The sequence below is a fragment of the Trifolium pratense genome, linkage group LG2, assembly GCF_020283565.1.
Source record: "Trifolium pratense cultivar HEN17-A07 linkage group LG2, ARS_RC_1.1, whole genome shotgun sequence".
NCBI classification, from domain to species: domain Eukaryota; kingdom Viridiplantae; phylum Streptophyta; class Magnoliopsida; order Fabales; family Fabaceae; genus Trifolium; species Trifolium pratense.
In genome coordinates, this window is record NC_060060.1 from 706566 (window position 1) to 728498 (window position 21933).

The 21933-nt window shown below is 35.7% G+C and overlaps 1 protein-coding gene and 1 long non-coding RNA gene across 2 annotated transcripts; one reads left to right on the plus strand and one right to left on the minus strand.

Annotated features, from left to right (window-relative positions):
* Positions 1-1709: 1709 nt before the first annotated feature.
* LOC123909470 lies at positions 1710-5309 on the minus strand. Its single transcript, XR_006809929.1, has 7 exons — positions 4997-5309; positions 4570-4820; positions 4418-4451; positions 4178-4244; positions 3998-4079; positions 3728-3892; positions 1710-2116 (listed from the first exon to the last, which is right to left on the minus strand). It is a non-coding gene; the product is annotated as an uncharacterized LOC123909470 (long non-coding RNA).
* Positions 5310-14646: 9337 nt separating this feature from the next.
* LOC123909594 (potassium transporter 4) lies at positions 14647-20870 on the plus strand. The gene is made up of 8 exons (XM_045960459.1): positions 14647-14909; positions 16466-16706; positions 16796-17041; positions 17964-18275; positions 18373-18425; positions 18511-18625; positions 18738-18992; positions 19627-20870. The coding sequence occupies exons 1-8, from the start codon at positions 14865-14867 to the stop codon at positions 20712-20714; spliced, it is 2355 nt and encodes a 784-aa protein (XP_045816415.1). The 5' UTR covers positions 14647-14864; the 3' UTR covers positions 20715-20870.
* The last annotated feature ends 1063 nt before the right edge of the window (positions 20871-21933 follow it).

The following is a 21933-nucleotide window of genomic DNA, read 5'->3' on the forward strand; positions in this document are numbered from 1 at the left end:
TTTAAAATGACATAAGTTCGGCTACCTGGTAAAATGACATAAGTTCAAGAAATCAATACTAACACAGTAGAGAAATCAATGAATAAAGAAATCAACAAACAAAAAATCAATATTCAAAAACCTAAAGATTAACAACAATAAATCAAGAATCAATTTTAATTTTGCTCGCAAAAAAAAACAAGACAACGCAATCAGAATCCATAACTTTATCCTCACAATCAAAGAACCACATAAGCTGAATTCATAAATCAATGTCCTCACAATCACAAATTAATAACCTCACAATAAATCAAATCAAATCAAGAACCTAACCTGTTGTCGAACTTGAAGTGAATCAACGACAATCAGCAATAGATTGAGGATAGACGCATGAGACAGGAAGATCCAATGACGCCACGAGGTGAGATGGTGAAAGAGAACCAACAAAAGTGGGGTGGTGTAGTGAGGAAAGATGCGAGACTAAGAAAGAAGAATCAATGACGATGGGTGTCGACAAGGAGAAGAGAATTCGATGGATTTTAGGGTTTTTTGTCTTAAGGGTATACAAGTAATTTCCTCAATAAAAATATTGTTTTTCTTTTACCGAGTCAGGTCGCGGCCCTGTCCAGCCTACGTGCAGCTTTGTTCCTGAACATTTGCAAATGTATACTTTTATTTTTATTAATGTTGAATTAATGTTCAGTTTTTATATATTTTATCAATTTAAATTTATGAATATTTGTTGTTGAATAGTATAAATTGCATTAGTCAAAATTAAAAATTATACTATGAATTATTGTGTATAGTTAACTAGACGCTTACTCGTGCGATGCACGAGTTTTATACGCTGTTTTATATTATAACGTCAAAAAATTATTTGTATATGTAGTAAATTTAAAATTAAAACAATAAGTTTTATCAACGATGTGACTCTAGTTAATGGTGCTTCAACTAACAGAACGCTGTTCTCATTCCTACCGCCAGCTACGCCAAACAATTTCCTGACATCACAAAAATTGAAGAATTCGATGGTCAGAATTTCCACAGGTGGTGGCAGGAGTGTGTCCACTCCATCCTAGACATGTATTTAGTTGTTAATGCCCTTACTATATCAAAGCCAACTTCAACTGCAACTGAAAAAGTTACTAAACAATGGGCACATGCAAACAAGGCATGTCGATGCACAATTCTGAGTACACTCTTTAATGACTTGTTTGATTTCTACTGTTCATATAAGGAATCTTCTTGATGAGCTCGTTGCTGAAGTCGAAGGAGGTGACATAATTGATGTTATGTTGTTGTATCTCGAGTGAATATGGTGACTAATGTGACTAAATCACTACAACATTTTCGCTTTTAGACAACAATTCAAAAATGTAGCCTAAACCATGAAAATGGTTGCCTAAAGGTATAGGGAACAGTTTTCGACTGTTTTATAAGCGAGCGTTACCTAATATCTATGGTTACAGTTTTTTCGCTTTTTGGGCACACTCTTTAAAACTGTCGCCTAAGCTATCGGGAAAAGGGGACAGTTTCGGTGCAAACTTTAGGCAACAGTTTTTACATGTTGCCATATTTATTTACAGTTTATACCTGTCGCCTAAAGATTCAGCAAAGGGTACAGTTTCTAGTGATCCCACTATGTATAGGCAACAGTTTCTAATAAAAACAATAATTTTGAAAATAATTTGACCAAATTTAATATTCAAATTATATATTTGAAATAAAAGTGAGGCAAATACATGATCCTTTATTCAAATTTATAGTTTTACATAAATGCATAGTGGATTACATCCATTCTATGGATACTAAAAAGTACTACCTCCTACTATAAAAACCTAAAGACATGATTACGCTCCCATGACGTCTCAGATACAAGTTAAGACAATATTTACTCAACCATAAATACAACTAAAATTGGACATAATCCCTTTATTAATTTCAATGATCATAATCAATTCCATCCTTTCTTTGATCATAATCCCTTTTCATCGTAGATAATGTTCGTACTCCCCCCGACATGGTTGGCCTTGTACAGCTTCTCCATAGTCCATATGTTGGTGTCTCTGCGTTGCAACTTCATCAATAATTACAATGAACTCTCATAACCGCTTCCGCTGAATTGTTTTCATCAAACCTGGCAAACAAGTATATAAAATTATATCATAAAGTGAAAAATACTATTATTATTGCATAATGTAACTGAATCTAAACCATCAAGTTAATACAACATTCACATAAATGAGAAGGAAAACATCAAGCTTGATAGCACTGAAGATACAATAATAATTCAGTTAAAAGGAAATAGAAGAAACAAATATAAGTAGAAACAGAAGTACCAAAATCTAATTAATGTTATGTGCATATGTAACGCCCCAACTAAATTGTCTAGAATATTTAGTCGAGACATATATAATTGAATCTGAGTACATTAAAATTACAGAATAATTAGTTGAACTATGAGATATCACAAGAACAATGTGATAATCCAGTACAATACAGCGGAAAGAGAATTAAATTCTACATGAACAGATTAACATAAAAACAAAGAAGAAGACGAAGTCTTCTAATCCGATAATCCAAGCTCGGCCTCGATCATCGGTTCCTGCCCGGTCCTTGCTCCGGTTAACAAGTCTACCTAAAAAAATTGAAAGGCGTGGGATGAGACTACTAAGCCTCAGTGAGTCCTACTACCCAACTAATGGTGACTACACCAGGGTACCTAAACTGATAGTTTCTAATCATGAATTAATTCTGACATAATCTTCATTATATTACATGAAAGCATAAAGGTGTATCACAAAGTATTATCTGAGTTCATTTTAAAACATCACGGTCACCCGAGGTGAGTGTCTCGGAGAGCCGGCCTACCCGCATTGCGATAATAATATACGTCGCTACGGTCATACCTCACATTTATTATTAATTTTTCATTAGTGGATTTCTAATGAATCATCTGACATGGCACATTAAGCCCACGCATAACTGACATGGCACACTAAGTCCACGCATTTCTGATTTACATAACTTGATTAGTATTTTCTGAGTTGTTATCCTAACCATGTTGTCCCGACCCGGGGAACCTACAGGATCACAAATCCACATAACATATATCTAGGTTGTCCATAAATCCTATTTTAAATTCCTTGCAATTATATGAATGCCAAGTGACAAAACATTATTCCACAATTGCTCATTATCAGTGTATATGGTAGGGATCATATAGAATTACAAACAAAAGATGTTCTTCCAACTTTCAGTTAGCATACATCAAAACAAATGAGTCTAGAACCAATTCATTCTAGAATAATAAAGCTTCCAACAATTCAGGCATATATGAACCGATGTAAAGTGCCCCATGAACCGATACATGTTGAAAACTGGGTTTTTGCAAAACTGGGCTCATGTATCGATTCTGGAACTATATGCATCGATGCATACTGCTGAAACTGGGGTTTTGTGAAGTTCTGGGTACGTGTATCAATACATAGACCTGTATGTATCGATGCATGCTGCGTGAAAGTCAGATTTCTTGCAAAAATTGAGTTTAGAATACAAGTTTTATTACATTCCAATGATCCCTATCATACATTAAACAATTCCACAACCAGAAATAACATTTTAATCACAGAATCAAGCATAAACCATAAATGCATCATATAATTTAGCAAGAAAAGGGGCACCTAATGTTATCATACATATTTCATTGTTTTTGGGCAACTAAGTTATCTAATCCTAAGGAACCCACCTGATGTTGATGAACAAGAACTAATGGTGATACTTGAACTTGACACATTACTTCAGACTATCCTTCAAGCCTCCAAATCCATGTTCTGATGTTTAGTGTCCTTCAAAATCCATTTTTTTGACAGCTTCAGTAACTCTACTTTAGAAGCGTCCCCTGACTTCATCTCTTAATTATAAATCATGGAATTGGTGTCAAAACGACCGGAATCGAGTTAGCTAACCACAGAATTAAACGGAATCTCAATCAGAGTTACGAGGAGTGAAAAATTACCTTTTTAGTGAGGTTGTGTCTAAGAATATGGGTTTGACGAATCTTCTTCAAATCTTCCTTATCCTTAATAATCCCTCAAGACCTTCATGGTGGGTTAAAACACATGCAAGGAATTCAGATTTAGGCTTGATAGAAGGAAACAAAATTGAGAGAGAGCAGGGTGATTAGAGTGATTCTTACCTTGTTAGAAAGCCTAAAACATAAGGGTCCTAAAATAGTGATTGCATTTGGACTTAGACACCTTCCTCTATGAAAAACAACGGTAAAAACAATAGTGTCAAGTGTAAGATTCAAATAAGCTACTCCACTACACTTAAAAAGAACCCTATTTTGTGGATAACTAATATATGCAATGAAAGCTTTTGTGGATAACTATTTTGTGGATAACTAATATAACTTGTTGTCGAATAAAATGCATACCTAACACTTGAAGGGCAGGCACAACTACTTATGTCTGCTCATTAAAAACAAAACGAAATTAAGAAAGAACCAACAAGGAATTAGCTACTATTATTTTCAAAGGAAATTATTTTCAAAGGAAAACAAGAAAAACAAAGAGAAATAGGATTTACTTTGGTCATATGGAGTAACAATAGTTGTTCTTGTTAAGATTCAAAAGCTTAACTTTGGCACCTGAAACACACCAAGTCCTAAAATAACAGAAATAGCTTTGGTACCTGAACCACGCCAAAACCTAAAAATGAACTGAAGTGTGGCATCTTGCTCCAATTTTGATTCCTTTTTGTAGGTTTTGTTGCAACCCAATTCATTCTTATGCAGAACATCTACTTTGGTCAAAGTAACACCATTGCTCTTCTACCCGCTGCAAATAATATGTTTGAATCCAATCAGGTGAACTAAAAGCTAGAGAACAATCAATAAACTTAACTATAAAATGAGATTAGATTGACAGATTTCAGTACAACTCACAAACCCTATGTGCTATTCTAATTATAAAAAAAAAGGGGAAATCACGATTCAAGAAAAGGGGGAATTCACCTCTTATCTAAGAAGAAGAGCCCACGATGAGAAGAAGAACGAAAAATAGGAGAAACATGGCGCCGATGGTTAGCAAAGAGAACTTGAACAGGGAACAACGCTACGACATGTGGAGAACGAAGAGATAGAGAGATCTGAAATCTGCCGTGCGGGGAGGACGAAGAATGAATCAAAGAGTAAACGGGCCAGCAGAAAGGAGAAGAACCCCATTTCGTTATCTCTCGCTGTTGTCGTAGTTGCGGGAGAAAATGCAGAAGAAGACCTTGTGAAAAAATTGGAATTGGAATACAAAAGGGTTTTCTACTTTAATTTTTGACGATAAAGGGTTTTTTTTTTATATTTATCTCAGTCTACCCTTTTTATATTTCAATCTGATTACTTAGTTTTTTTTTTTTTGTTACAATACTTAGTTTCTATTTTATATATCTATAAAAATAAAAAATATAGATTAGTAATAAAAATATATATAATTTTTCTTTTATATTATCATTATTCTCTCGGGAGAGAAACCAACAAATTAATAAAAATTCCTTAAAAAAAAACAAATTAATAAAATTATACTGCCACATTTTTTTTTTCAAGTTCTGCAGCTAGATTTTATAAAATAAAAAATTCTAGGCTGGAAAATTCCTTACTGTTGAATTTTATAAGCAACCATTCCTAAATGTAGCTTTTTTGTTACAAATAATGTGACATTTGAAAAATGTTCCCAGATATATTTAAGGGAACAATTATCAACTATTCCCAAAATACTTTGTAGTTACATCTTAAAACTGTCCCCTATTTTGGTTCAGGGAACAGTTTTACAGTGTTACGGAAACATAACTGGCAACAGGCCCAAAGCGTTGCCTATGCTACTTTTAGGTTACAATTTACACATGTTGTATAAAAAAGTGTTGCCAGAGACAGTAAATGTTGTAGTGAATGGATGGTAAACTCTAGGGCTACTAGACACATATGTGCAAATATAGATATACCTTTATCTCCGACATTTTTGTGGGGGATGATAAAGATCAAGTATATCTTGGTGACTCTAGAATTGCTACGGTTAACAAGAAAGACAAAGTATTTCTGAAGTTCACTTCTGGAAAACATTGGCTTTAAGTGATGTGCTACATGTACCTACTATTAGGAACAATTTGATTTCGGTAACCCCGTTGAATAAAGTAGGAGTTAAAGTATCATTTGAATTTGATAAGATAGTAATGACAAAGAATGATGTATTTGTTGGGAAGGGGTACTGTAATACGAGACTCTTTGTCCTTAGTACGTTTCGGATTAGTTTGTTTTTGTTCCTTTATGTTTAAGTTTAGTATATTTTGTTTCCTTTATGCTTCATACTAGTTATGTTTTCATTCCTTAATTCACAGCTTAGTTAAGTTTTCACGGTTATTTGAATATTATGTCGTCTTTGGTATTTAATCTCTTTAATGACAGTTCATTTGAAATTTGTTGATTTTTCGGCAATAACATATATCTATATGTGTGTGTCTCAGTGTGTGTTTGGCTTTACTTATTTTCTACTTCTCTACTTCTTTTAAGGAGAAGTGGGGCTGATGACAGTCAATTATATGATGTTTTTAGTAGTAATTTAGGTAGTTTTAATAGCAGTTGAAGCCCAAAAGCAAGCAAATACTTGGAAAAGTGGAAAAAATAGCAAAAAAGGGTAAAAACGTAATAAACAACGCGCACCATCGTATCTACGATGAGGTCCGGCGTGGCGCGATGAGAAGACAATTAAATTGAATAAAATCTGCAACAAATCTTTCCCATCGTACCACGATGACTTGTCATCGTGGCACGATGATGACTTCAAAAGAACGCGGAAAATCCTGAGAAGATCTTCCATCATACTACGATATGATCCACCATGGCCACGATGAGGCGAAAATACACGCCATCGTGGCCATGATGGGTGCGATGGACGCGCATAAAAGCCTAGAACCCAGCTGAAAAACTATAAATAGAGCTTTCCTCCTCCACTATTATTCATTCCAAAAAACATTGAGAATATTCAATATTCACTCTAGAGTTATGAGAACTCTAAGGAGGAGGCAAGGAGGCCAAGGAACTCCAAGGCCAATAAGGTTCTTTTCCTTCTGTCTTTGTAATTTATTTTTCCTAGGTTAGGTGGAGTCGAGGAACTCCCTTACGAATGCTTGGTTTTGTATAATTTGGGTATAAATTCAATTGTTTCTACTTTCAAACTCTTTTATCGTTTGGTTTATATTTATTTTAATACTGATCACATTAGAATAAAATGTAAGGACCTAGTGGATATCGCATAGTAGTAATCCCGAACGAAGGACGGTGTGCTATGGCCAAGATGAGACCATTAAATTCAATATCTGAGGTCTTAGTATAGGGTTAGAACGAACGATAATTTCTACCTGAGGCAGAGTTAGGACTAGTTAGAGGCACACATGATAGCTTGTGACACATGGAGCCACTAAGGTAAATGATACCAACGTTTGTAACAAAAAAGTGGAACCTGGGGCGATGATACTTAAACAGAGTAAGGGTAACCACTAACTAGTCTCTGAACAGTTTGTAATAGAAATAGGGAACGGGTGCTTCTAAATCTATTTTTAATAGTCTAATTCTTGATAGAGAGAAACAAGGGAATAACCACCAAGCAGGAGTAAGGGAGGGATCCGACCACACTTAGCCACCCTGTGTGGTCACACACATAATATTTATTTTTCTGTCATTTAATTTCTGTCTTTAATTTCCTGTCATTTACTATTACCCGCAAAGATACCTTTCAAACAAACAAAGCGAAGGCAACTACCCATATTCCTAAGCGAAACTAGTAATTTTAGCACAACCCCAGTGGAGAACGATAAACTTATCACTTTATTACTTGGTAGCGATTCTGTGCACTTGCAGAACCACCGCGCCATGAGCAGACCTTCTACGCCATGGCGCAGCTGACAGAGTTTTTATCCCTTGAAATTTGCTTAATTGCGCCATGCGCAATGCCTCCTGCGCCACGGCGCAAGTTTGTACCAAAACTCCAACTTTGCTTGCACAACACTCCAACTTCAATATGGCTCTTTATCCACCGATTCTGATCAAGTTTCTTACATTATTACCTAGATTTCGCCTTAAATTGCTCAAATAACATGTAAAGATGAGGATTCATCAGTTGCTCCTGGAATTAACAACATCTAAGTGTGGGGTGGTGTACAAGAGAACTATCACAAAGAAGAAAAAAATATAAAATAAAAAAGAGACGGAATACATCAAAAAATTCATAAAAAATAGTCTCTTAAAAAAACAGAAAATAGTGATAAAATAAGGAACACACAAAGACACATCCGGTCCTCAAAAGAAAATTTTCTCTTGTATTTCATAAAAAAAAAAGGTCTACAAGGTAACAGGTTGCACCTAAATAAGGACAAGTAGTTATACTTAACTCCAATTTTTAAGCCTACTTTCTCAAAAATATCTCACCTTTACCTAAGCCACATTACAACCCATAAAGACCTCTAATAATGCGTATCTGTTCGAACTTTGATTGATTGCTTAGAGTCGTTGCAAGCCTATGGTAAAATGGCAAGTCTCACGTTGATTGAGAGATACCCTTTCAACATTGAGTGAAAATGTGAGAAGAGAGAAAAAACTGAACATGGACTCTTGTGGACAACTGTTGCACTTGCTAATATTGACGTCTCTTGGATCAAGTGTTGATTTAGCATGATCGCTGCAGTGAAGATCGGTGGTACCACTGCCGACAAAATATAAAGGTTGTGAATTACCTGTCATCTAAGTTATCTGTTGTTTCACTGACGATTTTGTTTGGCGGACATGTTATTCAAGGACGAGCAAAAGTTTAAGTGTGGGGTTGTGATGACAGTCAATTATATGATGTTTTTAGTAGTAATTTAGGTAGTTTTAATAGCAGTTGAAGCCCAAAAGCAAGCAAATAACTAGAAAAGTGAAGTTACTTGGCCCGAAAGCAAGAAATGTGGAAAAAGCAGCAAAAAAGGGCAAAAACGTAATAAACAACGCGCACCATCGTACCTACGATGAGGTCCGACGTGGCGCGATGAGAAGGCGGTTAAATTGAAGAAAATCTGCAACAAATCTTTCCCATCATACCACGATGACTTGTCATCGTAACATGATGATGACTTCAAAAGAACACAGAAAATCCTGAGAAAGAAATTTAACCTTTTTTATAAAAAAAATAACTATTTAACCTATATTTATTTAACTATTTTAAAATATATTTAAACCTATTTTTTTCTTAACTTTTTAATTAATTTACATTTTCTTTCTTATGTATTCTACTAAAAAAAAATCCATAAGTACTATTATTCTAAAATATTCATAGAATTTAACTATTTTACCTATTTTAAAATAACATTTTCTTTCTTAATTGACAATTATTAATTAACATTTTTTGGTCAGGTAGCCTAGTTGTTAGAAATTTCACCCTTAAAGTGGATAAGTGAAGTGTCCGAGATCCAAACTCTAATCCATGCATATAAAATGCGATGTTCCTACCAATTGAGCTACGCTCATGAGAACACCCATTTCTATTTTTTTTTGTTTATATAATTTAGTGGATCTATATAAATTTAGTTTCGTGGAATGTGTGTGATTAAAAAAAACACACACATATTCCATAAAATTAAATTTATGAAAAATTCTAATATGAACTGCTTCTACAAGTGATCCATCGTAGACCCGTTCTTAAAAAATATTTAAAATTTCAACCACGATATATATATATATATATATATATATATATATATATATATATATATATATATATATATATATATATATATATATATATATATATATATATATATATATATATATATATATATATATATATATATATATATATATATATAGGGAGTGTATCCGGTGAGAACTGATAAATATTATGAGAAATGAGAACTATTGATAATAACCATTAGATTTAACTAACGTATCAGATTAAAATTATCTCACTCACATAAAACCTCACGTGATCATACTTGTGTAGATTGAAAAATCTTCTTAGATATAATATTTCCTAATTTATTCCTATAATCTTTCTTAATTTAATTTATTATTAACTCAGAAACTGTTCACTAATTCTATTCTAACACTTGAACATTCATTCGGCTTGTTCAATTCCCTCTAAGAAAATATTGGATATTTGTCTTTCTAGTTTTTTTTCTTGGCTTTTTTGTGTTCATGTTTGAGGTTTTTGAGATAGAAAATGGACAATAATTCTTTTTTTGAAAAAGCTAAAATGATATATATTACCACAACAGCCTCCCCAGCACAAGACGTACCAAGATAGACTGCAAAAGTTTACAAAGAGTCATAGAACCAGAATCATAAACAAATCATACAAAACCCAAACAAATCATAGGACTAGACCACCAGCTATGGTAGTTATAAGCTAACGTAACACTCGTCGACTTCAACCACCTAAAAGAGAAAAGCTTGATCTTGTCCAACAAAATATAGGATGTATCTGCTGAACCTATGAATAATCGATGATTTCGCTCCGTCCATACAACCCAAACACAAGTGAGCCAAATGAGCTGTAAAAAAAATCGACGCGCTCGGGAGCCACCTGCTGAAGAAGTAAACTGAACAAGATGGTCGCGCAGTGTAGTGAAACCCACCACAGGAATACCAATCCACAAGCGCACTAAATCCCAAAGAGAACCAACAGTACTGCAGGAGATAAATAAGTGATAGGCTGACTCAGCCTCTCCACATCCAAACACGCAAGAATGAGCTGTAGAAGATAAAACACCTCGAGTAACCAGGTTTACTTTTGTGGGCAACCTGTCACGCAATAAACGCCACGCGAAGATGGAAACCTTCAGAGGAACCTGAGGATGCCAAATGAGGTTATCCGCATCATCCATAGTAACTGAAACATGAGAAGTAAGAAGCTGATATGCGCCTCTAACAGAGTAACCCGTGGCAGGATCAGGGCGCCACTGCCAACTATCAGTAGAATGAGCCTGCATGAAAATGTTAAGAAGTAAAGACTGACACTCCCCCAACATCTCCTCCTCCCATGCCCTCAATTGTCGCCTCCACTCCCACGCCTCGCCTCCCTCACCCCACCCTAAAGCAAACATCTCTGCCACCGTGCGCGATTTGGTCTCTGCCAACTCAAACAAGCGCCCAAATCGCTGACACAAAGGAATCTCATCCACCCAGGGATCGGTCCAGAAAAAAGTATCTGACCCGTCCCCCACCCTCTTCACAACCTGCTCCTGAAACCACCTGCCCCCTGTCTCACTCCCTCCATCCCTAATACGCGCTAACTCCCTCCACCACGACGACCCTCTCCAGCCTCCATCTCGAAGTCTACCCCCCTCAAGCCCATAACGAGTTGCCAACACTCTGAACCACAACCCCTCTTTGTCCACTAGCATCCTCCAACACCATTTTCCTAAAAGAGCCTGGTTAAACTCCCTCAAACGCCTGACCCCCAAACCTCCACTCTCCTTACTTATGCAAATAGAGTTCCAACTAACCCAAGGAATTTTCCTAGAATCCTCACAACCCTCCCAAAAAAATTTAATGAAAAGAGATTCAATAGAGGAAATAGTACTTGAGGGAGCTTTGAAGAAGGAAAGAGTGTAGACAGGTAGAGATGTCAAGACAGACTTTAGCAGAACCAGACGACCACCAAAGGACAAGAAACGACTCTTCCACCCGGATAATCTATTCTTTATACGAATCAACATCGGTTCCCAAAAACTCAAACGTCTCGGATCGCCCCCAATCTGAAGACCCAGATAAAGGAAAGGAATCTTTCCCACTTTACAACCTAGAGCAGACGCAGCTTCGCCCAACCAGGAATCAGGAATATTAACCCCAACCAACATACTTTTATTAAAATTAACTTTCAGGCCTGACATAGTCTCAAAAAGCACAAGAACAGCTCGCAAAGCCCGAACATTTGCCCAACTTTTGACCCCCAACAAAAGAGTGTCATCTGCAAACTGAAGGTGTGACACCGTCATCGAACCCTGCTCTCTAATACTGTAACCCGTGAACAAATTTTGCGCTATCATCGCCTCCATAAGCACATTTAATCCCTCAGCAGCCAGCAAAAAGAGAAAAGGGGACAGCGGGTCACCTTGCCTAAGACCGCGCTGGAGAGGGAATTCATCAGTCGGACTACCATTAACTAACACAGACGCCGAAGCCGTACTGACACACTCACGAATCCACTTCCTCCATAGAGTTGGAAAAGACATTCTCCCCATAACATCATCCAGATACCCCAAGTCCACTGAGTCGTAGGCCTTCTCAAAATCTACCTTAAACAACATTAGATCCTTCTTAAACTTCCGCGCCTCATCCACCACCTCATTTGCAATAAGAATACCGTCGAGGATTTGTCTATCCTTCACAAACGCCGACTGAGATTCGGAAATCACGCTACCAATCACTGTACGCAACCTATTCGCTAAAACCTTCGCCAAAATTTTATACAGGCTTCCCACAAGTGAAATAGGGCGAAAGTCGTTTAACCTTTGAGGACTATCAATTTTAGGGATCAAAACAATAAAAGTAGAATTTAAACCCTTTGTCAACTTGCCATTACGGTGAAAATCCGAAAGAAAACGCATTATGTCACCCCGTAGCTCAGCCCAAAAATCTTTAATAAAACCTAGATTAATCCCGTCTGGGCCAGGACTTTTATAACTGTCACAATCCCACACAGCTGATTTCACCTCATCCTCTGTGAACGGTTTGGTTAAACCAGCACTCTCTGCCTGATTTAGCTTTTTAAACAGGAGGTCATCAACCCCAGGCCTATCCACGTTAGGTGCCTTAAAGTGCGACTCAAAATGTGAAAACACGGCCTGTCTAATAGGGATCACGCCCTCAACATTAACCCCATTCACCTGAATAACGGACATAACATTCCTACGACGACGCCCCGCCAAAACCGAATGGAAAAACTTCGAATTGGCATCACCCTCCTTAAGCCACAACGAACGGGATTGCTGCCAACTAATGCTGGCATGCAACCGCGACAACGAGTGAATGTCAGACGAGACCCCATGAATTTCCACTAACTCCTCCTCAGAAAGATCATCTTCCTCCCCTTTCTCGTCAAGAGCCAAAAGCCTGCCTTTCAGGGTCTCAATACGGCCGGGAAGGTTTTGAGTATGAGTCTTATGCCACTCTTTTAGGCATGCCTTAATCATCTTAAGTTTTTCCTTGAGCACATATCCTCCCCAACCATCAATCTGGAACGACATCAACTTATCTCTGACGAACAAGTTATTGCCGGGGATGTCCTTCCAACACTTAAGCATTCTCGACGGGCAAGGTCCCCAGTCTTCCTCATTCGCAGACAAGACCAGGGGACAGTGGTCAGATAACCCTCTCATCCTAGCCACCTGCCTACAATTAGGCCAGGCCAAGCACCACTCCTCAGAAAGAAGGAACCTATCAAGACGACTCATCGAAGATCCATCCCCTTTAAACCAAGTAAACTTACGACCAATTAAAGGAAGATCAATAAGGGTATTATCTTCGATGAAGCGAGCGAAAGGAACATAATCCAAACCCAAGATGTGTGCATTTGTTCAGCTAAACAAAATGAAAAATTACCATAACAATTAATTAAATACAGCAACACATAAGTCATGTTGGTGCTTTCTTGAGGAGAGGCATCGAGTCAAGTACTTGTGAATTTTTAATTTGTGACAAAGTTGTTGACGGTATGGAATTGATTAATTGGTTGCATGTTGTTTGATTTGCACTCCTAGCTTGATGTTTTGTGTTTCTAAATAATTTTTTGCAAAAGAACCAGTGGTATATATATTAAGCGTAATGCTTTTGGTTATATAAAAAAAAAAACTATATTCGTGAAATTAAGAGAAAATTGTATCACGACATTGTTGTGTTAAAAAATTGAACAGAGAAGTAAAAATTTATTTAGGTAAGTTTTGAATGAGCTGCAAATGAATTAGGAAAGATTATATATAAGAAGATTTTTTAATCTGCACAAATAAAATCACATGAGATTTTAAGCGAGTGAGAAGATTTTAATCTGATACGTCAATTAAATCTAATGGTTACTATTAATAGTTCTCATTTCTCACAATAATTACCAGTTCTCACCAGATACACTCCCTATATATATATATATATATATATATATATATATATATATATATATATATATATATATATATATATATTATTGTTTGAAAGTATAATTAATGACCATCCTCATTTTTACGACTAAAATAATGATTTAATTGATACCGGTTTAATTAAAACATCGAAAAATAAAAATATAACATGTATTGAACTAACTTAAATTATGTCATTGTTTTATCCGTAAAAACTAGAAGAGTTGTAGTTTTTTATCTTAATGAATATTGTCGACATTCGTTAAAATTTAGTCCACAATGGACCACTTATAAAAATGGTCCACGATAACACTAACCTTCTAAAATTTATATAGTTCCACTAAATTATATATATAAAATGGTCCCGTGAGCTTTGCTCAGTTAGCAGAGATTCGAACTCTGATCATCTCACTTATCGATCTTAAGAGTGGAATTTTGAGTCACTAAACTATTTGATAAAAAAAAATGAAAATAAAATAAAAATAAGTTTTTTATGAGAAAAATTAGCAAATCTCAAACACATAAAAGACAAGTTTACGAGACATGAGGAGAGTGTATGAGTTGAGAGTTGAGAGTTAAGATTAGAAGATTAGATAGTTGTGTCCTTTTGTAATAATAGAGACAAGAGAATAATACTAAGATATAGTGTGTGTGACACTTACTATTGCATTTGGTTTTTCCCAAAAATAAAACACTAAAGTCTTCACTTCACATCACATAATAATTCATTCATTCATATGGAACCCGAATCCATACCTTCGTCTTCTCGAAATCCCTCTCAGGTATAAACTATTTCTTATCACTTCTACATATTTTCATCCTGTGTTTTTTTTTCTTCTTTCATTTACTGTATCTTGTGATTCATGTTTCTGTTTTACTTCACTTCAATAGTTTCTGTTGTTGTTGTTGATGATGATGTTTTTTTTTATTTATTATTTATTTTTTTAATTTTACATCTGTTGTTGTTTTTTCTGAAGAGTTAGTATTTTATTATCTATAATTTTGCTTCAAATCTTACACTATTCTATTGAATTTTTCAGTTCCTAATTTTTTTAAAAATTTTAGTTCATAGTTTGAGATTTGAGGGATTCCTATAATTTAGCATAAGAACGCACATATTTGTAGTCGTAAAAAATTTAGCATATTTTATGTGTTTTAAATTTTAACATAATACCTTTTATGGGTCAATTGAAACCAGAAAGTGGTAGTAGATACTTTTGTTGTAAATATTCTGTTCACTTTTTATTTTTTATTAATTTGTAATTTTTTATTGACAGATATGATTCAATTGTTCTTATTTAGTGGACTTTTTTTATTCAAGCTAAGCTAAGCAAATAGTCTTTAGTGTATTTTTTATAGATTTGAAAAATTGTGGTTGGAAGGGGATACAAATTTGGATTGTCTGTAGTTGGTAATCTGACACACTCATGCAGTCGATAGGGTTTCCTTGAACACTGAACCTTTCAAGCGCGGGGATGACTAGAACCTTTCTGATCAGCTATTGAGCCGGTACTATTAGCTTCTTGCCTGCATCCCTTCGTAAGCCCTTTTCACCCTCACAGCTGATTGGGATGCGGATTCTCGAACAAGAACACATGTAGCTCCTTCTCAAAGACCGGATTCTCAAGCAGGGGTTTTGAAGCTTCTTCTATCATTCTCGGTATCAACAAATTACCTCCTCGTATCATGTATTAGGAAAAAAGGTAACCAGATCTCCTCACTGGAGTTCTTTGCATTGGGCTCGGTTCGTCTGCCTTGGGACCGGCCTTCAAAGAAAGATCTGAACATTTGCGTAGATGAGATCACGAGACCAAGCCAGTTCACATAAGGCCTGTCCTCTCTACTTCCAATTTCTGAGATACCGGATCCACCTCCAACAACGAACGCCTAAAACTGCTTCTGCAGCGTGGCCGTTGGACTAGATTGAGATCAGACAGTCCAGATTTCAATCTCGGTAATTTAGTTTAAAAGAAAAATCAATTAAAATCTTCATTGAAATCTGGATATGATCTTGACCCAATGACCACTGACGCACCGGCTACGTGAATGACGTGGATTGCCGACAAAAAGCAATGTTAATTCAAGAGAAGATCCCGCCAAAAGTGATCAGTCAGGTTCCCTGATGAAGATTATTATCAGCAAAGCCGGCGCATATATACTTCGCACCAATAACATGTTTATAAGAAAAAAATCCCAATATTACTTCGTTTTGATTTCAACTATTTTTGGTTTCTAGGTGCAATAATTTTTTATGGTATTGTCTACATATTGCTTTTTCCAAGTATTACTATTCAGTTAAATAATGAAAATTTATGGACGTTTTTGTGGTTTTTTGCAGTTGTCGTGGATTAACTTGTCTAGGAATTTATTATTAGCATATCAAAGCTTTGGTGTAGTATATGGAGATCTAAGCACATCACCTCTCTATGTGTATACAAGTACATTTAAAGGAAAGTTGAAGGACCATCATGATGAAGAAACTATCTTTGGTGTTTTTTCATTGATTTTTTGGACTCTTACATTAATACCGTTGCTTAAATACGTATTCATCCTATTGAGTGCCGATGATAATGGGGAAGGTATTCAAACGAGTAACTTTGCTCTTGATTTGTTTTTCTAGTGGAAAGGTTATGAACTTATGTTTTGATTATGATGTAACTATTGGCAGGTGGGACCTTTGCTCTCTATTCACTGCTCTGTAGGCATGCCAAATTTAATTTGCTTCCAAATCAACAAGCAGCCGATGAGGAGCTGTCATCGTACAAATACGGTCCTTCGTCACAGGCTGGAGCCTCGTCTCCGTTGAAGTTGTTTTTGGAGAAGCACAGACGGTTAAGAACAGTCCTTCTTGTTGTCGTGCTATTTGGTGCTTGCATGGTCATAGGTGATGGTGTACTTTCTCCGGCCATTTCAGGTAAGATTGTCTTGTAATCAAAAAATTTGGAGTGTCTGGCCCTTTTTAGCACGTCATTTTTGTATAATCCCTGTTTGGGCACACAGCTTAATTAAGCCCTTATAGCATACTCCCTCCGTGACACTTTATAAGCAAAAATCTACTTTCTAGGTTCATTGTATATTTAATGAATCTGGTCTAATTCATTAAATATACAATGAATCTAGAAAGTAGATTTTTGCTTATAAAGTGTCACGGAGGGAGTAAGTGTTCATCATATACTCCTTCCAGTCACTATTATAAGCAAAAATTCACTGGTCAGTTATTCAATGAGCCTATAAAGTGATTTTTTGCTTGTAATAGTGACCGGAGGGAGTAAGTGCTTATGTATAAGCTCTTTCTTTAGCAAAAAATAAAATAAAAATAAAGTCAAACTATTTTCATATAAGCTATAAGCTTTTTTCATTTTTTTTTGAACAAGCCTATAAGCTTTTTTCATAAGCAATATTGTAGAGCTTTTTGAAATAAGCTGAAAACAGTTTATAGACATGTCATAAGCTATTTCCATAAGGTCTCTCAAACATTCTCATACGTGCTTATGTCAGTAGATAAACTAAAATCAGCTAATCCAAACAAGCCCTTAGAAGTTGTCCTAGGGAAATTGAAGTTTGATTTGTTTTCACGCAGTGTATTACTCTTTCACTTGTTGATTTTGTGAAAGAATCAACAGCTAAGCTAGTAAAATTGATTTACGAGATTTTCATAATGTTCAAATTTCCGTACAGTAGTTTAGTAGATTAATACACAATTCAACTCCTTTGACTTGTTCATCACTGTTAAACTGAATTAAATCTCGGTTAATAACATTCATTGTTAAACTTTACATAACAATTATCACAATTCTAAAAAGAAATTAACTGTTACTTTGCCTTTTACCCTACAGTTCTGGCATCGGTATCAGGATTAAAATATACACAAGCGAAATTCAATGACGGTGAACTTGTCATACTCGCATGTGTCATACTGGTTGGCCTGTTTGCTCTACAACATTGTGGCACACATAGAGTTGCATTTATGTTTGCACCAATTGTAATCGTATGGCTTCTATCGATTTTAATTGTCGGGATCTATAATATAATACACTGGAATCCAAAAATAATCTTTGCTATCTCCCCTCAATATATCGTTAAGTTCTTCATCAAGACTGGAACTGAGGGTTGGATTTCTCTCGGAGGGATACTTCTCTGTATCACTGGTATGTTAGTTCTTGACCTACAAGAAGTTAATCTTTAAGCTGAGATGTTGAAGTTGAGATACTAATTTGAATGATTATGTCATTTGTGTCTCACCAGGAGCCGAAGCTATGTTTGCAGATCTTGGTCATTTTACTGCTTCGTCAATAAGGGTGAGCTTTGTAGCTTGACTGAATTTTATGCATCAAATTTATCTTCGTCAAGAGATACCGTAACATTCTTTTTTGTTGTACGCAGATTGCATTTGGTTTTGTTATATATCCATGTTTGGTAATGCAATACATGGGCCAAGCAGCTTTTTTGTCTAAAAACGTTGAGTCTGTTCATAATAGTTTTTACGACTCAATTCCCGGTTAGTTATTCCAAGTTTCTCACTTGAAGCCACTTGATACTGATGCCATAGTTTTTTTTAATGAAATCAATTTGTTTTTATTTTCTAATTAATGTTTTGTCTTGTGTGGCAGGACCTGTATTTTGGCCTGTTTTTGTTATTGCTACAATGGCAGCTATTGTTGGGAGTCAAGCTACTATCACTGCCACTTTCTCCATCATCAAGCAGTGTCATGCACTTGGTTGTTTTCCCCGCGTCAAAGTTGTACACACCTCAAAACACATATTTGGACAGATCTACATCCCAGAAATAAACTGGATTCTTATGATCCTGACCCTTGCTGTAACCATTGGATTTCAGGACACAACCTTAATTGGAAATGCTTATGGTAATTTATTTAGTTTTGAAACATTTTATGTGTTTTGTGTTTAAATCAAAACTATAGGGAGACTGCATTAATCAGAATGCTCCTAGCCACGTACAAAACTCTCCCTATGCCCTAACTTAAATATATGAAAATATTTTCTGAACCGAATGAGTCGAACTATACATAACTCAAGTTCAACTCGTTTTTTTAACGAGTTCAATTTTCAGGTCAAGTTCGACTCATTTGGTTCATGAACCAAGTTCAGCGAGTTAATTACCGAGTCGAGTCTCGAACTATTTTTGAGTTGGTTTGATTCATTGCCGGCCCTAACCCCTCCCCCTAACTATAAGCTGAAAAGTGTAACTATCGTGACTCCCTCCTAATGGAAACATTTCACTTTAATCAGTTCTATTTTCTGTCACATCAAATTTTTCCCACTCTTGCATGAAAAAAAAAAAAAAAAACCGTTTAAGTATAGTTTAATTTATATTAATACTTATGCCGTTTTGATGAGTCCAACATTTGTTATGCTTTTTTTATGTCTGCTACCGATTATGAAAAGAAATAGCAGTTAGTTTTGCATTGATATGTGCACAATGAACATGCATGTTTTCAAATAAGATCCATAATAAGTTTTTCGGGTATTTGGTTGCAGGACTTGCTTGTATGACAGTAATGTTCGTAACTACATTTCTGATGGCACTAGTCATAATCTTCGTCTGGCAGAAAAGCATCCTCGTTGCTTCAATATTCCTTTTGTTCTTTTGGGTGATAGAAGGCGTGTATCTATCAGCGGCGTTCCTAAAAGTGCACCAGGGAGGATGGGTTCCTCTTGTCTTGTCCTTCTTCTTTTTGATTGTTATGTATGTATGGCATTACGGTATTCGTAGGAAGTACAAATATGATCTACACAACAAAGTTTCATTGAAGTGGTTACTAGGTTTAGGCCCTAGTCTCGGAATTGTCCGTGTCCCAGGGATAGGTCTCATCTACTCTGAACTTGCAACAGGAATACCAGCGATATTCACTCACTTTGTAACTAACCTCCCTGCATTTCACAAGGTGTTGGTTTTTGTTTGCGTGAAATCAGTTCCTGTTCCACATGTCTCACCAGAAGAACGTTTTCTGATTGGCCGAGCTTGTCCTAGACCATATCGAATGTATAGGTGCATTGTTAGATACGGTTACAAAGACATTAAAAAGGATGACGGGGAGTTTGAGAACCATCTCATACAAAGTATAATGGAGTTTATCCAGATGGAGGCAGTGGAACCCCAACTCTCAAGTTCCGAAGCTTCTTCATTTGATGGGAGGATGGCTGTTATAGGTACCAGAAGCTTAGCATCAACGCCAAGCATGATAGCGTCCGAGCAAGAATATGCTGATGTGGATGAAAGCATCCCTAGTAGCAGATCTATAACACTGCGACGCTTGCAATCCACTTTTGATGATGAAAACCCGCAAGTCAGAAGGCGTCGAGTAAGATTTCAAGTGCCTAACAGTCCTGGATTGGATAATGCTGCTAGAGAAGAGCTTTTAGAATTAATCCAAGCCAAAGAGGCTGGAGTCGCGTATATAATGGGACACTCGTATGTAAAGGCAAGGAAATCATCGTCATTCTTGAAAAAGCTTGTGATTGATATGGGATACTCGATTCTGCGGAAGAATTGCAGAGGTCCAGCTGTGGCACTCAACATTCCTCACATCAGTCTTATCGAAGTCGGAATGATATATTATGTCTAGATTGTGGAATTTTATCATTTAGGTTAGGTACTCCTAGTAGTTACATATAGTCATTACAAACAAATTTCAAGATGGGATTTGGTGATTTATATATTTGCTTCTGCTGCTATACTTGGATTTTGTAAATTTAACATCCTTTTCGCCTTGGTTTTTCAACTTCTGTTTTTATCAATGTTGCTTTACATTTTTTTTTTTTTACTTTATAAAAGGAAGCTTAGTAGCTCCTAGGCAATGCTTTTATTTACTTTGTTTTTATTTTTTTGACACATGCTTTACTTTGTTTGTTTTTTTTTTTTTTGAAGGAATGCTTTACTTTGTTATACATGAACACATAAAAATTAATAATAATAATAATAATAATAATAATAATAATAATAATAATAATAATCTATGTCATATTCATATGGGCAATGCTATACCATTGAAATTTATATTTTACTTCCTACCCCTCCAGCTTTTTATAATTAAGGATGAATACATGTTAACAACCACAAAAGGGTCGTAAACTGTTGTTCAAATATTAATAATTCACTAAAACACCCAAAACCACCCACATTAATCAAAGACTTAACCACCCAAAACCACACTCAGTAATCAAACACTTAACATTTAACCAAATAGTCCCTCTTCTCTTCTTCCACTTGCCAATACTTGGTAGCCCCTTGTCAAAATATCATCGTAGACCACATTATTAACTTATTTCATCATCATGGCATAAGCGACCGGAGAGCTTTCCTATCTCTAATTACATTTGTAGTTGATTTTACCAAAACCTCATCACTACAAAGAAAGTTAAACTACATAATAGGTACTACACTATTGGAGATGGTCTTATTAATCAAAGGTTACGTGCACCAAATCTGCAACATGATGAACAACCAAATCATCATCAACAATATCACCGGATCTTCGAAGGTTACGTGATATATTAAAAAAACATAGTCAAATAAAATAAATAGATGAATGCAACAAATGAACACAATAGAACTATAGAAGTGAGTTGTGGAATCATATCTCTCATAAACAAGTGAAAAATGCAGGGATATATATACCTTTAGTTGAACCAAGCATATATCAAACATGTGAGTTGTGATTTTTTTTTGAAGGTGATGAAGTTTTCAGATTTAAGTGGTGATGAATGTATACGGTGGAGAGGAAGCTCTTTTTGTAGATGAATGAATGACCCCTCCCTCCTTTAAATTAAGTGAAGAACAAAATA

What these genes read in the sequence shown, in the direction of transcription:
- LOC123909594 (XM_045960459.1), top strand. Translation starts at nt 14,865, where the DNA reads ATGGAACCCGAATCCATACCTTCGTCTTCTCGAAATCCCTCTCAG. An exon ending in CTTCTCGAAATCCCTCTCAG is followed by an intron (nt 14,910 to 16,465) that starts GTATAAACTATT and finishes GGTTTTTTGCAG; the next exon opens with TTGTCGTGGATTAACTTGTC. An exon ending in TTTTTACGACTCAATTCCCG is followed by an intron (nt 18,626 to 18,737) that starts GTTAGTTATTCC and finishes CTTGTGTGGCAG; the next exon opens with GACCTGTATTTTGGCCTGTT.